General features: G+C 40.4%; 2 protein-coding genes across 5 annotated transcripts in view; both read left to right on the top strand.

Moving 5' to 3' along the window:
• The window catches only part of PIP5K1B (phosphatidylinositol-4-phosphate 5-kinase type 1 beta), a 291,346-nt gene that overhangs the window by 66,523 nt on the left and 206,945 nt on the right, over positions 1–17,878 (top strand). The gene's annotated exons all lie outside the window — the stretch shown is intronic.
• Positions 5,882–8,221, top strand: PABIR1 (PP2A Aalpha (PPP2R1A) and B55A (PPP2R2A) interacting phosphatase regulator 1). Its single transcript, XM_079791198.1, has one exon. The coding sequence runs from the start codon at positions 6,014–6,016 to the stop codon at positions 6,875–6,877; it is 864 nt and encodes a 287-aa protein (XP_079647324.1). The 5' UTR covers positions 5,882–6,013; the 3' UTR covers positions 6,878–8,221.

The following is a 17,878-nucleotide window of genomic DNA, read 5'->3' as shown; positions in this document are numbered from 1 at the left end:
TTATTCAGTGGGAAAGGTCAACTTCTGGTACTGGATGAAAACCCAGGAAACTTTCTGCTCACTCTTAGGCAATAAAATTTCCGAGTGTCACTTTAAATCTCTTTTAAAGCTGGTCTCTCAAATGTCAGGTACCATATAGTTGGCAAAGCCTGCAACTTCATTTCAGCTCTCTCTTCCCTTGGCAGGGGCCTTCTGCAGGCAAAATATCTCAGCTCCTGGAGAGGGAGGCAAGTCCTCCTCTCTTTCCTGGCCTTTGGACATCAGTCCTTTCCAACTTATTGAGGTTCTAACTTCTTGGGCTCAAAACAATGATAGGAAGAATTCCAGATAACAGAAAAACAAAAATTTTCACTCTAAGGACTTACTCAACTAGTACTATTGGTAACATGACTTCTTGTGCTCCAGATTAGGTTAAAATGGACTCCCTTGGGTGCTTCTTATCAAGGGTTCTTCATAAACCATCTGCTCCTCCCTTCACTCGGTTGAAAGCAGTCTCGTCACCATCTGAACTGTTAGGCCTTTAGTAAGTACTTACGCTTGTTACCCCAGGAGTTTCCAACCTCTGGAGCACATCAGGGTCACTCGGACAATTTTTTAAAAAGAAAAATACCAGCACTTTGTCCCCAGCCTACTGAGTGGGAATCTCTATATTGGGGCTCTGTTGTGTTTGTTTTTCAAAATTTCACAGGTGATTCTGACGCTTACTAAGGGCTGAGGACACAAAATCCAGCCTCTATTAAAGTTAATAATGTGCAGCTTCCTTTCTGGACTCTCAACTTCCCTTGGGTCTTTTTCACCTTTATAACACCCTCCATAGAGATGTAATCATAACAGATTTGGCCCCTTTGGGGCATAAAGGAATTCAAAATCTCAGGGTTCTAGTGGAGAAGCTGTGCCACTGGGATTTATTCAGCCTTCAGATTGAATTGCATCTAGTTGTGGTGCTCAGTAAATATTGGATAAGAAGCTGGCTAGGAGGTTGGTGCCTTGAACAGAAAAGAAAAGTGAGATAACAGTCTAGTTAAATAAGATGTACTGGTTGTGGTTCCAGTATCTGTTTTGAGAAATCTCATGTCTGGCTGTGTTCTAAATGCTCATGTCATGAATATTACTGTTAAGTCGTCAAAGGGGGAATGCACGAGGCTAGAAAGGTGAGGGATTACGAATTTATTCGATCAATTGGTGGCTGAGACTGGATGGCTCCAGCACCCAGTAACGGGAGTCAGCGGCTTTTAAAGGACTTTTGGCGGGCTTTTTTCTGGGCGGAGACTTCTTGATGCATACCCGGAGGGGAGATAATGGTATGTGGTCACCACAACTGAAATGTGGTCTCAGCAAAAGGAATGTCCATAGTGAAATGACTTGAAAAGCCAGTTCCTGGGGTAGGGTTATCAATTCAACCTAACAATTACCTCAATTAATGTTTACATCATTTAACAGAGGAGACTATCGTCCTCACTTTTTAGATGAGGAAACTGAATCTCAAGGAGAGTAAGTAACTTGATCCCCCAAGAACATCAATGCAGAAGTTACATAGATTTCAACCCAGGTTCTCTGATTTCAGAGCCCAAGTTCCTAAATACTATATTGTAGCACTTCTCATTCAAAGGGACTAGAGCTTTGGGGAGATGTTAGGATTAGCCACTCCCCTCACCCCCCATTTCTGCCCTTATTCTTTTCAGTCTGCCTTCCTCTCTGTACTCTGTCCCCCTGCCCTCCTGCCCTACTGGGGAACGTTAATGAAAGAATCTTAGCAAAAGGCAGAGGGGCTACCCTGATGAGATTATTTTTAAACATTTTCTCTGGCAACAATTATGTATATTGGGTAGTATTGGAGTCATCCTAAAATTAGCAAGACTCGTATGAAGTTAAGGAAATAGTTGGGAGCAGATAGAATGTTTGGTAATAGAGATGGAAAGGAAGAGACGGATGTCAGATGTTAAGCAGGTGAAGTTAAAGAGATTTAGTGATGGGTTATGTGGGAGCTATGAAGGAGAGGAGAGATCTAGAATATGTTGAGTTTTGATGTGGTTGTCTTAAGAGATTGTTGTGTAGTTCATTCTCTGGAGAAGTAGTAGATGTGCCGTAGAGAGAACAGAATTTGTTCATGGATGAGTTTGAAGGACCTATGGAATAAGCAGTGGGAATGTCTGATAGGTAGGTATTTATGACAGTCTAGAGGAGATAGGTCAGCCCTATCTAAGGATATAAATCTCAGAGACATCAGCACATCGGTCAGAGTTAAAACCATGACAGTGGGTGCTTTTGCTTATATAGAGAGAGTTTAAAGTGAAAGGGAAGCAAATGTTAGGAAGGAATCCCTACTAATTTAATAAAGCACCCGACTCTGTCCTGGACGCCTTTTTGACCTTGAAGAAATCACTGGCTCTGTCTGAACCTCAGTTTCCTGGCTGATAAAAGTGTAGGTGATTTCTAAATTCCCTTACAGATCTCACATCCTGCACTTGTTTCTGATCATTAGCACTTGTTTTCATGATTGCTTTGGGGAAGATAGGGCATTTATTACTTGCTTAATTGTGTAACCGCGACGTATGTGGAAGTCCATGAAATTATATATACCCTTCATCTGTCTTTCTGATAAGCATGATTATTATCCTGTACATGTCAACCCCATCAGTGTTATTCAAAGATAACCTGGAGCACCACGAGCATGGTAGGTTTGAGGAACCCAAGTGTATTTCTTGAGAGGCAGCAGAGGGTAGTGATTAAGAGCTCAGCCTCTGAAGCCAAACCTATGGGCTTTAATTCTTCTACCACTTACCTGGTTCTGTCACCTCAGGCAACTTAGTTCATGCCTATGTTCCTCCCTTTCCTCGTCTATAAAATAGGGATAGTAATCCTAGAGATAGTATAGAAATGAAATAAGTTGATATACACACAGTACTTGGAAGGATACTGGGCACATCTGCCCTTAGTAAATGTAAGCTGCTATTGTATGATGGTGACAGTGGCAACATTGTCTGGTGAAAAGTGTCTTAATTGTTAGGGCTGAAGAAACCTAATGTCTTAGACTTTTCGTTTTCAAAAGAAGAGTCAAGAGGAAAACCTATACCACTTCCTAACAAGTGGGAACTTTCAGATGGCCGAACTCCATGGGTGGCAAACATATATTTCTGGTAACAAATTAAGCTGCAGGTGAAAAAGGCAGAAGAATACTGCATTATAGGGTCATTCTGTTGATAGATTAGTTAGGATAAAACAGGAGGCATTAGGGTGCCCCCGCCATTAATACGCTTCCTTTTTGTTGCTTTTCCTTGTCATCTTAATGTAAAGAGAGAGAAAATGACACACTGCCCTTTCTCAGTAGTAAACCTCACATGCTCAATGTGTCTTAGAGGTTGGGTGGCTCTTGGATGTGCAGTTGCCACCCTCTAAAGCCAAATATATAGAGAGAGCACATGCCTTATATTTCCTTAATGCATATATGGTGGCTTGGGAATCTTGCAGATTATGGCAGCGGGTTCAAATTTCTTTGGAACCTTGGACCTGCTCCTCAAAACATACCTACCGGGTATCAGCTATGTGGAGAGAAAGATGCATATTGAGAAATGGCAATTGTTGAAGCATCTTGAATCTTTTCCTACTTTCTTCATTATTCTTCTCATTTTTCTGAGAGAGGCTGAATTCAACTTGTCAGGCACAGCCAAAGGAGTGTCCCTGTGCAGTTTAGTATATGCCAGGAAGGACAATAGCAGTCATTCAAAACAGGGTTTCAAATGAATACATAAGAATAAACCCCTGTGGGATTAGTCCCAATTGAAAAGTTCAGTCCGGCCAGGGAGGGTGGCTGCTGCTGCTGGGGATTAACAAACAGCTGAAGGGAATGGCATTCACTGATCTAGACACATTTGTAGTGACTGTGATGGCCTCTATCTGCCCCATGGGATCTATTGCTTAGACAGGCTTACAGAGTAAAATTTTTAAATAGTATGATATTTCTTCTTTTTCCTTCCTGGAAACTGTCTACCTGATTGCGTATGAACGTTTCGGTTCATACATTTCAGACCACAGAAATGCATGCCTCTAAAAATTACTATGGTCTCAGGGAAGAAGCTGAAGAGCGAATTTTCTTCTAGAGAAACTAGAAGCAACAGAACAAAGGAAGCCCTCTGGTGAGAGTGGTGGGAAAGTGGGTGGGATCATATTATGTTCAGAGCACTGAGTATTTTATTTTAAATGTATTTTTATTGATTTTAGAGAGGAAGAGAGAAACATCAATGATGAGAGAGAATCATTGATTGGCTGCCTTCTACATGTCCCCCCGCCCCAAGAAATCGAGTCTGAAATCCAGGCCTGTGCCCTGACCAGGTATCAAATGGAATGGAACCATGACCTCCTGATTTTTAGTGTCTATAAAAGTTGAAAGGTGAGAGGGGTCAGAAGCCCCTTTGTAAATGTCTGCTTTGATTTTCTATTCCATGCTGTTGCTTTAAGGATTAGATCAAGCAACTCAAGGGTAAATACTATGGAAAGCAACTGCATTTAGTGGGTTCTCCATAATTGTGGAGTGAATAGTTGATAACAGTTTCTGAGATCATCCACTGTTTTTCTTCCATTACGATCACAAAGTAATTTCTTTGTGGCCAAAATCATATCCTTAAACACAAACTCATTCTTCCCATGTGTAATAACAGCTCCCACTGAGCTGCTTTGGTGTTAATTTAACTCTGTTCCATTTAATGAATTATGCTAGGAGAATATTGCAGAATCATTTTTTAATGAACACAAAGATGGCTGTTGAGAAAGTCGAAGGCTGTAAAAGGGGCTTCATTCCTTCCTTCATGCCTTCTTAGAAATAACTTGGCGGGCTCTGTCGGAACAGGACCAGGGAGAGCTGGTGGTTCTGCTGGTGACCTGTAACTGGCTTCAGACAAGTATCCAGGGCTTATGTGAGGCTGCTGGAGACTATTGGTGTTTAGGGGCCCAGTGAAATGTAGCTAAAGGTGTGTGTGTGTGTGTGTGTGTGTGTGTGTGTGTGGTGTGTGTGTGTGTGTGTGTGTGTACACGTGTACGTACGCGGGTGTTCCTGTCTCCATTCTTCCTACTGTCAAGGCCAGGTAGCTGTTCTTTCACTGTTATGTGTCAGAGAGATTTAGAAGCTTAGCATTCCATTTAAAGTTAGGCTCATGGTTAATGTTTGAACAAAATGTATTTCTTCCAATGAAATACATTCTTATTCTTTTCTGTCCTCCATTTACATTCTAAGTTCCCATTCTCTTTCTTTATATCAACAGCATTTTGAGGTCTAACTTCATATACAATAAAGCACATACATTTCAAGTATTCAGTTTAGTAAGTGTTTACTTATGTATACACCTGGGTAGCCAGATCCAGATTATGGAACATTTCCTTGTGCTCCTTCCAGTCAGCAGTCCCAAGGGTAACCTCTATTTTAACTTCGACCTCCATAGATTGATGTCAGCTGTTCTTGTATATCATTAAAGTGGAGTCATAGAGTTGTCCTCTTCTGTGTTTGATTTCCTCCATTCAACATTATACTGTAACTCAAACGTGTTGTTGAGTAAAGAATTCCGTTGTATAATGTATTCAACCATTGGCGTGCTGATGGACATTTGGACTGTTTTCAGTTTGGGGCTATTCCAAATGCTAATGCACGGGACATCCCACAGCCCCACGCCACCAAGGGCCTCTCAGAGCTCTTATTTTATAAACATATACTCCGGAGTATGGTAACTTTATTAACGAGTCAAAGGGAGCCTGTGCTCAGTAGCTATTTGCATAAGAACCACCCACTGCTCGCCCCTCTCCCTGGGGCTGCGGCGCAGCTCTTACGCATTAAGCCGGCGCCACGAGAGATCTCGCAGGGCGCCTGCGCGACGAGGGGCGCATGCGCAGACGATCGAGACCGCTGACAGATTCTCGGTGGCGGCGGCAGTGGTGGCGGCGGCGGCGCCTGCGGCGGTCCTGGACTGCGGGGAATGGGAGCCCTTGCTCTCTGACTGAGCACCGCCCCGCCTCCCTGGCCTCCGACATGGCTCAGGAAAAGATGGAGCTAGACCTGGAGCTGCCTCCGGGTGCGGGCGGGAGCCCGGCGGAGGGCGGCGGCAGTGGCGGCGGCGGGGCCCTCCGGAGGTCTAATAGCGCCCCTCTGATCCACGGCCTCAGTGACACTTCGCCGGTGTTCCAGGCCGAGGCGCCGAGCGCCAGGCGCAACAGCACAACGTTCCCGAACCGCCACGGCCTGCTGCTGCCAGCCTCCCCGGTCCGCATGCACAGCAGCCGGTTGCACCAGATCAAACAGGAGGAGGGCATGGACTTGATCAACCGAGAGACCGTCCACGAGCGCGAGGTGCAGAACGCAATGCAGATAAGCCACTCCTGGGAGGAAAGTTTCAGCCTGAGTGACAACGATGTGGAGAAGTCCGCCTCCCCGAAGCGCATCGATTTCATTCCGGTGTCACCAGCACCGTCTCCCACCCGGGGGATTGGGAAGCAGTGCTTTTCACCATCCTTGCAAAGTTTTGTGAGTAGCAACGGATTGCCTCCAAGTCCGATTCCCAGCCCAACGACCCGATTTACTACTCGAAGAAGCCAGAGTCCCATTAATTGCATTAGACCAAGTGTTCTTGGACCATTGAAAAGGAAATGTGAAATGGAAACTGATTATCAGCCAAAGAGATTCTTCCAGGGCATCACCAACATGCTTTCTTCTGACGTTGCACAGCTGTCAGATCCTGGTGTGTGTGTCTCTTCGGATACCCTGGATGGAAACAGCAGCAGTACTGGATCTTCTTGTAACTCACCAGCGAAAGTCAGCACTACCACCGACTCTCCGGTGTCACCTGCCCAAGCGGCCTCTCCATTTATTCCAGTAGATGAACTTTCATCTAAGTGACTCACCCACCTATCCCTGAGACTCGGTTGTTTTGTTTCGTTGTTGTTGTTTTTTTGCAATGGAGAGAAAAATCAAGTTGGAGCAAGCACTGAACTTTGTCGATTAATTTGAGGCTATTTCCCTATTTGACCCTTTTCCTTTTTTGGAATTTCCTGAACTGTTGGTATTCTAGAGAACTTTTATGTCAGGTTCCTGCGGATTACTTCAGTGTAGTAATATTTTCAGACGTTTTCCCAATAAGTGTGTTGAAGCATACATCTTTACGCTGCTAATATGTCTAAATACATATGTTATCCCTTGATTTTTTTAAAAAATAATTGAGAGCTCTATTTATTTATGGGATTATTAAGTTCTGATGCAAATATAAATGTTGAATTAATCAGTGCAGTAAACTGATGTTTTAAAATTCCATACTTCATGCCCACACTAATTTTTAATGTTATTTTTAGTGATTGCTAATTTCTATTTGATGAACAATAACTTACTATTTACGCTATTTTTAAAATATGTTAGTTATATCAATCCAGTGGTTGTCTTGTTTTATTCAGGAATCCTTGGATATTCAATTTTCTGGGTACAGAAGTGGATGGGAGGGGGAATGATAAAAGAATAAAATATAAACATTTGCAACAAATCGTTTAAAATTAAACATAAAAGTAAACCTATTTAAGAAAATATTTCCAAATGAAATTTAATAGTAATTCTAATAAGTTGTACAAATATAACTAAAGAAAATGAATTTTTTTTTTTTTTACCAGAAAGTGCAAACACTAAAGTTGAATGGAACCGTGCCTTGCAGTCTTAGCCCACTGCACATAGACTGAGGCCAGATTCTTTGCAACCATTGCACACTTAAATGCTTTTCAAATGTAGAAAATGTGTGGGGAATCCTGTTGAGCTTCAGCAGAGCATCCAGGCAGATAAAAATCATTCATATGCTTTAAAACATCCAGTTGTGCCACAGTGGATATTGTTGCCAACAAGAAGCCAGAGCAACTTTTGGCTGCTTTTTGGCTCTGCCCATCAGTCACCTTCCTAGTTTTCCCCGGCTCAGGAAGGAAGTGGCTGTTTCCTTGCCAACTGGTCCTTCCTCTCCACCTCCCACCAAACTAGGGCATCATCAGTTAGACAGAAGTACAGTATGATTCGGATTTCTGACAGTGAGCAGCAACAGGACTGTGGAATTGTTTCAGGAACCTCTGGTTAAAACTACAGCTGGAGTTGAATGCCTTGGGGATGTCAGCTAATTGTCAATGACTTGCAATTGAAAATCAGTGGAGAGTCACATAGGTATATCAGTGTTTGACTTAGGTTTTGTTAAAGGTAGAATTGTGAAATGTTTTTTGGGTGTTTTGTGTGTTTTTTTGCCTTTTACAGTTAAGACAAAATATGAAAATATTTAATACCAAAATGTTTTATATTATACTTCTTATATCATCTTAACTAGGAAGGAAGGAAGGAAAGAAGGAAGGAAGGAAGGAAGGAAGGAAGGAAGGAAGGAAGGAAGGAAGGAAGGAAGGAAGGAAGGAAGGGAAGGAAGGAAGGAAGGAAGGAAGAAAAGGAAGGAAGGGGGGAAATCTGGCACCTCTGGCTTTTAAAAGTTATTGCCTACAGAGACTTTAACAATTATGTGGAATTTTTACAACTATAAGAATAAATGGAACTGGTCAACTTTTAACAGTTGCCTCAAGAATTCAGTGAAATTACGTCAAGGGTAAGATGTGCAGAGGCTTGAAATTCTCTCTTTTAGGTGATAGTATTCAAATACCCATGTCTGATCTTTTTCTTCAAATTCAAACCTGTATATCTAACTTCCTGTTGGGCACCTTGACCTGCTTCCAGAGGTACTTTAATCTCAACTTCTCTAAAGCAAAATGTATTGTCTTCTCATTGAACCTGTTGTTGAATTGCCTAAATTGATGATGTCACCACTAATTTCCTAAACTAGAAACCATGGGAAACATCCTTGACTTTTTTCTTTTCCCTATCACATCCAGCTTAATCACCAAGTCCTGTCTATTCTGAAATGAATCTCAAATCTCTTCTTTTCTATATCTCTGTTGCCACTGATGTAGCTTAAGTTCTTGTCGAAGTGATCTGCCAGCCTATCTTCTTACCTTCATTTGGCCCACTCTTTACACTGCCTTTAATGTGATCTTTCTAAATAGGAACTTGATTATTCACCCTCATGCTTAAGAACTATATGCTTCCCGATTTCCCGCAGTTTAAGGAATACTTTCTTTAACATAGGTGTTTTTTGTTTGTTTGTTTGTTTTTGTTTTAATGAACTGGCCATACTCTTAGAAGCTTTAATCCTCTGTTCATCCTGCCCCAATACACATCCTTCTTACTGCAAACACTAGACTACTTGATATTCTTTAAATATGCCACACACTTTCATGTGTTTGTACCTTCTGATAGATTGTTCCTTCTCCTTAAAATGCTATTTCTATCCTTTTCAGCCAGGCAAATGCTTTATTTTTTTATTGCATGTGAATTTATGAAGTAATGTCCTGATTATAAAAATATTTAAGCAATATTTAAACAGATAACTATATAGTAAAAACTGAAAGTCTATCTGTTACTATGTAAAATTCATCTTCTCTTCCCATAGGTAATTTCAATAATTCTGTATATATTGTGCAAGATGTGTTATTCCACATTTTCATGTATATATGTATATAAATTCAGGAAACCAACATGTCATTTACATCTCTCTTCTTTCTTTCCCCCATAGCTAATCATTCCCCAAATCTTACTGATTTTCTCTTCTAGAATCTTCTTTTATCTCTACTGCCACCCATATTTCCCTCTTGGGCTTCTGAAGCTGCCTTCTGATTCCCATTTGTCCCCTTCACCCTTGCTCTGCTTGGCTAACCACTTATTTTCCATATAGCAACCTGAACAATTCTTTTAAAATTACAAATCTGACCCTTCCCTCTCCCAGCTTTAAAGCTTTGCGGTTGCTTCCTGTTGTCATGCTATCAACCTGTAGGGATGGATTCTGGCCCCGGAGGCCCAGTGGGATTGCCCTTGCCTCTCCTCCCCTTGTTTTCTGTGCTCCACCTTCAATGGCTTGATTGCTTGTCAAATACTTTATGTTCTCTCCTATGTTAGGTCTTTTTGCCAGATCATTTCCTTGAAGGTATAGACAGGGGTGGGAATGTCCGGCCCCATGAGATAGGCCTGCGAAATCATTTGATCTGGCCCTGCCAAGACATTAGGGGTGAGCTAATTAAATGTCTAACCAAATACAGCAGGCTAATTTTGAACTCGATAATTTTGTATGGCCCCCGAAAGATGTTATAAATATCCAAATGGCCCTTGGCAGAAAAAAGGCTTCCCATCCCTGGATAGAGAAACGTAGAGAAACCTTTATTAATGAAACCTTTTTTTTTTCTATATAGGCAGTAAGTTTTAAATCAAATGTGTCTCTAAGAGTTTATATAGACAATTTACATTATTATGTTATTGTTCATAACTCCAATCACAATGTAAGGACTTAGATCATGAAGAATTAGCCTTCAAAAAAACATTTTTGGGATATTAGTATTGCTAATCGATAAACTTTGTGCTAGAAGTTCCAAAGCACATAACATTTAGTTACAGTATAGTTTGACATATATAACAAACATCGGTGGCATATTTTCCTTTATTATTTTTGTTTAAAACACAATGTAAATGGAAAAAAAATGATCATTAAATTTGCAGTTGTTGGATGTCAGAACCTTTAAGCATATTTAAAAGATTGATGATAATCAAGAATAACCTGTATCAGGTTTCCTCCCAGTGCATTTATTAGTTCAGCCAGTTACATACCTATAGCAAGAGACCACTCTTAGATATCTGGCAGTAAAATGGGGAAAGGGTCAAGGCTCATGAGGGAAACAAGATTGAAATTTAATTTTTGTATGGCATGTGTATGGATGGGTAGAAAACTTTTGAAGATCCAAGAAGGGAGGCGGGGGGCGGGGAGACGGGAATAGTAGCCAGAACAACAAACCAACCAGATGATGATGTCCACCTATATTTTCTGGGTAGCATCAGGGAATAGAAGAACAAGTTGGTCTTAAAAAGGAGGTCTGGAAGAACTTATTTTTATTTTTTAGAGCAGGAAATGGATGGAGGATGGAACAGCTAGGCAAAGCTCAGCAAATTTGAATTGGTTTGCTGTTGCAGGACTTTAGGAGTGTGGAGGAAAGTATATGAAAAGTGAGAATTTGTATCTGAATGCTTCTATTTCCTAGTTACTGAGGAATCTACAATATTTGAGGGCGGAGCAAGAGTAGACTTGGAAGCTTGAGTGAAATAAAGTTTTAATGTTGCCTCTTTGAGTAGGTTGATTAAGCCATATTGGGTGCCAGGTTGCCGTTGGATTGCAGGTACTAAAGAAGTGGATTGGAATGACCTAGGTTTGGGAGTTGGTTAAGTATTAGGTATGTGAAGCAATTAAGGAGTCTGCTGAAAGTGGAATTGAAAGAAGGGCCAGGGTCTTGGTAAGAGAAGTCAGCAGTGGGTTATGGGAGATTACATTCAATCAGCCATGACAAAGCATACAGAGAATCTGCTCTCACTGTGGAATGCTTGCATTAGCAGTTTTGCCCTTATTTTTCATGGCTAATTTTATTTAGTTAGAAAATCAGTCCCACATCAGCATGCCTTGAGTTTCATTTAATTGAATTTTTTTTAAAAAAAGAAAAAAAATTTGATTTCAAAAAATTTTTGATAAAATAAAAAAGGAAAAAAAATTTTGAGTCAGATTGCTCACTATAGCCAAGACAGCTCTTTATGCCTCCCCTAACTTGTTGTCCACGTAAAAAATGTTCTTAAAAGTTGAAATGACCTTTATATAAAAATTATATGCAAAGTGCTTGCTGTATGTCAGGCACTGTTCTAGGTGCTAAACAAACGTGATATATCACTTAATCTTTATCATCTGAGATAAGTGCTATTACTGGTCTCATTTTATAAATGAGGAAATAGAGGCACAGAGAGGTTAAGTAACTTGCTCAGCATTCCAGAACGGAGGTAGGCAGTGTATTGTGGTTAAGAACACACTATGGAGCCAGGTGGCTGTGGTAAGGATGACTGTGGTAAGGATTACCGGGGTCACTATAGGTACAGTCTTTACAGTAATTCGGGGCAATTTCTGTAGAAGTGTTTTAACTATCATTATTGTGGTGGTGGTGGTTGTCATTGTTGTTGTTATCTTAACAACCGCAATAATGTTGCGGATTCAATAAGGAATCTTTTATCATCCTTGATTGATTTCACACACAGTAACATTATCCTTTCTACCCTTCAAGGCATTCCATCCTATTATAAGGGAGAGTGTCTTGGATGTTGGAGAATCTTTTTGTTTTCATTATTTTATTACAGTTGACATACAATATTATATTAGTTTTAGATGTACAGCCTAGTGGTGAGACATGCATATAACTCACAAAGTGATCACTCCAGTTAGTACCCATCTGACACCATAGGTAGTTGATACAGTATTATTGACTATATTCCCAATCCTCTATTTTACATCCCCGTGACTGTTTTTGTAACTGGCAATTTTTACATCTTAATCCCATCCCCTTTTTCACCCAGGTCACCCTCCCATCTAACTACCCATCAAAATGTCCTCCTTATCTGTGAGTTTCTGTCATATTCATTTGTTTCTTAGATCCTACATGTAAGTGAAATCATGTGGTACAGTTGGTCCTCGGGTTATGTCGGAGATCAGTTCCTACGGCACGACATCGCGATTTTCGCTGTAAGTGGAACCCACCTACATAAGCACCTATGTCACTCACATGGAGCACACACACAGCAGTAATGAAGTGAAATAGTAAAAAAATTTTAAAAGAAAGATAACAATTCCTGACCTTTACTTGTGGTAAATAAATAATAAGAAAACATAAAGCACATACGTACTTTTTGACGGAACTTTTTTTTTTTTTATAAGTAAATGGGAGATGGTGATGTAACCACACAACGAGGTACGTTGAATCCGACATAACCCGAGGACTGCCTGTATTTGCCTTTCTGTGTCTGACTTACTTCACTTACCATAATACCCTCTAGGTCTATCCACGTTGTCACAAATGGCAAGATTTCATTCTTTTTTATGGCTGAGTAATATTTCATTGTATATATGGAATATTATCCATTTGTCTATCATTAGACACTTAGATTGATTCCATATGTTGGCTGTTGAAAATAATGCTGCAATGAAATTGGGGGTGCATAATGTCTTTTCAAATTAGTGTTTTTGATTTCTTCAGATAAATACCTAAAAGTGGGATTGCTGGTCATTAAATTTTTGAGGAGCCTCATACTGTTTCCCATAGTGGCTGTCCCATTTTACAATCCCACCAACAGTGCATGAAAGTTCCCTTTCGGATGCTGGAGAGTCTTACACTGAGCAGACATTTCCCTCTGTAATTTTCACCATCTAATTCAAGTCCGACTCTCTGGAACATGCAGAACAAGCCTCATCTCTCTCTTTTAGATGATAGCTTCCCTTCACAAATCAGAAACACTGATTCCTCTGTAATTACCTCTTCTGAATTTGAGCAATCATGAGCAGTTTTTTAGTGTACTCCCTCTGTGAAATACGGCTATCATTACTAGTGCTATCAAAATTTTCACAAGATCATGATCCCTTTAAGACTGCTTTACCTTCTGAGAAAGTAAAAGATGGTTTAGTAACATGAGGCATTGCCAATAGTTAAGAATTAGCACTAATATTTATTGAGCACTCAGTATGGATCTAGACACTATTTTCAGTGCTTTGCTTGTATGTGTTCATTTAATCCTCATGACAACCCTGTGAGGTAGGTGCTATGACTATTTCCATTTAACAGATGAGAAAACCAAATACGTTTTCTTAAGTCTCTTATACTTTTTTTTTCTTTTGAATTTAGGTCTTTTGTCTTTTCCTTATGAACAAACTTTTTTCTTATTTGAGATAAAGCCTATTTTCCAGCTTGCTAGTGCTGCCACTTCCATTTGGAATCAAATATGTTTATAAAAATGATGGCTTTAATTATTATTACCATATTAGAGGAAGTTATCGGGGAGATTGGGTTTTGTTCTTTTGTGTGTGTTTTTTGTTTTTTGTGTTTTTTTTAGTAATAAGTAAAAAAATTAAAGTGGTATAACAGGAAATCAGGCGTCACATATTTTTTAACTGATTTGCTATTTGGAGTAAGAAATCCCCAAACCACAAATTTCAGATTGTGGTTTATTTTTTAATATGTGTGTATACATACATGCATATACACACACACACATACTGGTATGCACATACATACATACATATATGTACTTCGTTATATTTGAGTTGTACAGTATCCTTAGGTCATCCTTCCTAGGGAAACAAAAACAACCATTTTGATTCCAGTGTCTCCCCAAGAAATCCTGTGAGTTAAAAATGCATCCTTATTTAGAGGAAAAGTAACAGCAGGATTTAAAGAATGATCTACAGCCTTTTATTACCTAAATAATAAGAAACCTTCCTTCTTTCTCTATAAGCCCAAAGGGTAGAGATTTAAATTCATAACGATTGGGCAATCCTTGTGAAACTAGTATTTTTTTTTAACTTCATAGACAAACACATCACAATTGAGTGAGAGGACCCCAAAAGGAAAACCCCTTTGAACACATTTTAGAGTGGGTGCTTAGACTTCAAGTTTCGCAGTGTCATGTGCCAGCATTAGACATTTTTAAACAAACCATCAAAAGCAACAATTTGTTCCAAAAGGTTAGTATCATTTTTTGGAAGTTCTGTAAATATTTTCAAAACCGCTTCAAAAGTGACTTGTAGTTCTATTTGTGGCTTGTTTGAGAAAATAATTTTATAACAGAGAAGTTAGGCAGGTAACATATAGTCAAGTCGTGTATATGTACAACCAAATGTTCAAGCACATGTGTGTGTGTGTGTGTGCGCGCACACACACACACACACATACCCTCTCTGACCTATTTTATGAGCCTTGCTCTGTGTGCTTGAAGCCATATTTAGCTTTCCTTCCATTTTAGATTTCCTCTTATTTTTCCCTCCTTGCTTTTCTTAGGTAGATTGGACTTTGTAAATTACACACACACACACACATGCACACACACACATGCACACACACACATGCACACACAGACACGTGCACACGCGCACACGTGTGTGCACACACACACACACGCCCACAGGTATTGTTGGCAAGAATGTTTTGTGCTTTGATTTTTCATCAACTTTCTGAATTCCAATTGATACTCTGAAAGAGAAATAGGTCTTTGGTTCTGGTACCTAATATCTCTATTTCTCCTTTTGAACTTCTGGAATAAATACTTGGGGAGAGGTAAAAATCACTCTAACAAATTCCAAGGCAGTATGATTGAAACTTGAGAACAAGAGTACCTGTTGCTTTTATTTACCTGCAAAAAGGAAGTTCAGTTCTGGATCAATGCCAGGGATAGTTCTGGTTCTTTTCCAATTGCCTAAAATGGTCTTCCAAACCAAACTAATGTCTAAGACTTGGCTAGCAAGGCATGTTGTGAAAGTAGACAATTGAGAAAGAGCTTTTGTGCCCTCGCAAAGTAAAATGGCTGGTTGAGGTAACCATTCCTGTGATTCAGGCAATACCTTCCCCTGGCTTTAGGACAAAGAACGATTTTACTGTTGCAATGCCAGGAGGATTACCGGAACTCTAGTGACAAGTAGCTATTGAGTGTTGATGTCTTTTGGAAAGAAAAATATGAGCTGTTCAAGGGAGAATGGGAGTGGGGAGACGATGAACGGATTGGATTTTTTTTTTTTGCGTGTGAGGCCTCTCTTGGATTATCATTATGAGCTCCCCAGGGAGTAAAAAATGACATCGATGGTGGTTTTCTTTATGAACATTTGTTTGCTATTTGTTCTACTTCACTGGGAATTTGAAGTTGAATCGGGATGCGTTTAAGACGTTTTGAGTGTCTCTCTCTTAATTTCTCTTCTTTTGTGTCTTCTGAAGAAAAAAAGGTAAATAATAATAATTGCCAAGTTATTTTAAGTCAATGTATACCAGTTTTCGAACTCTTAATTAAAATTCTACTCTTATCTAAGTAGTCTTTCTAACGGCTTCATTTTGCCACACTACTTGTTACCAGATGTTTCTAAAATGCAACTTGCATGGCTACCCCTTAACTTCAGGATTAAATCAAACCCTGCAGTGTGAGTGGAAGGAGACCCCTCTACCTCCACGTATCCCCTGACTTCCACACTGTGGGCTGTAGCCACACCGAGTTGCCTGCGGTTCCACAAGGCTGCATACTCCTATAGACTGGCTGTGCTTTGACAAGCCATGTCCTCTGCTTGGAACGACTCTTCCTTCCTTCCTTTCTCCCTAGTCTCTACCAACCTTCCTCCCTCACTAACTCCATCTAAGGAGTGCATCTTCTGGAGAGCCTTTCCCGATGGCCCTGCCTCTCCAGCCCGGGTCCGTTTGATGGTGTTCTTCTGTGAAGCTGTCAACTGGCTGAACTATTTTTATATGATTTCTTGTCTCTTTGTCCTGTGTAAAACCAAAGCCTCAGCCTTTTACTTCTATCCCTGATGCCTGTGCGTAGCATATTATAAATGTTATAGTTGCTAACATTGATTTTAGGTGGATGATTAATGGATAAGTAAATGGCATAGACGACTATTTTTAAGAGGAAGGAATGGAGTAAGATTCTCAGTGGAACAAATCCAGTGACGGGGCTGGGCCCTGTGGTTTGCCAAGAGACTAGAAATTCATTCATTAAGCAATTTTGGTTCGAGCACATATCATATGCCTCCCACTGGCTAGTCTTTTAGGAAATAGCAGTGTACAAAGCAAAGACTGCCACCCTTGTAGAGTACTTATTCTGCCTACATTCTAACAAAGTAAAGGGAGGGGTGACAATACACATAACAGATAAGTCAATTACATCGTCTATAGAGTGAGGAAAAGCAAGGAGATGAGTGTGGCTGGAGCAGAGTTATTGAAGGAAAAACATAGTTGGAGGGGGCTTAGCGAGGTGGGCAGGAGTGGGGATTGTTGCAAAGATTGATGTCATAGGGTCTTCTGTGCCATTGAATGATGGTGGCTTTCGGTATAAGAGATGGAGAGCCACTGCAGGGATTTTATCACAGAAGAGGCATGATCTGTCTTGGGTTTTAAAAGGAACACTCTTGCTGTGGTTGACAACAGACTGTGAAGGGCAGGGGTAAACCAGGGGATCAGGTAGGCTTTCCTGCCATCCAAGTAAGGGATGATGGTGTTTTGGATGAGGGTGATATCCAGGGAAAGGGGTGTGAAGTGGTTAAATTCTAGACATAATTTGAAGGTAAAGCCAATAGATTTTGCTGACAGGTTTCAGGGAGGCATCAGAGAGGGAAAAGTTAAGGATAATGCCAAGATTTTAGGCCTGAGCAACTGGAAGGATGGAGTTGCCATACACTCAGAGTGGAAACCTGTGAGTGAAGTAAGATTTTTTTTTCATTCTTGGCTGTGGGTGTGCGGATGAGTCTAGGGTATTAGAAGCTCAGTTTTGGGTATGTTAAATAAATGATCCTCATTAGACATTGAGGAGGCAATGTCAAGTCAGTGATTGGATATTTGAGTTTGGAGTTTAGGAAAGAGGGCTGGGGTGGAAATGCACTGATAATTGGGAGCTGGCTGCCTGTGGATGGTATTTAAAATCAAGAGAATAATACATGTGATCACCTGACTGTATATCTAGAATTAAAAGAACTGAATGCTGGGGCACTCGCTAACATTAAGAGGTCAGGAAAAGGACACGAAGAAGGAGCCACCAGGGAGGTAGGAAAACCCAGAGAGCGTGGTATCCTAGAAACGATGGGGAGCCTATGAGAGAGATGATCAAGTGTGTCAGTTGCAGCTTTCAAATTAGATGAGGCCTGATCATTGACCATGGGATTTAGTAACATGCAAGTTACAGGTCACCTTGGTGAGAGACATTTCACTGGAGAGGTGGGGTAGAAGCCCGATTAGAGTA

Source organism: Cnephaeus nilssonii (genome assembly GCF_951640355.1).
Source record: "Cnephaeus nilssonii genome assembly, chromosome: 14".
In the NCBI taxonomy this organism is placed as follows: Eukaryota; Metazoa; Chordata; class Mammalia; order Chiroptera; family Vespertilionidae; genus Cnephaeus; species Cnephaeus nilssonii.
Note: the sequence above shows the minus strand (reverse complement) of the source record. Positions and strands in the feature narration are given on the sequence as shown.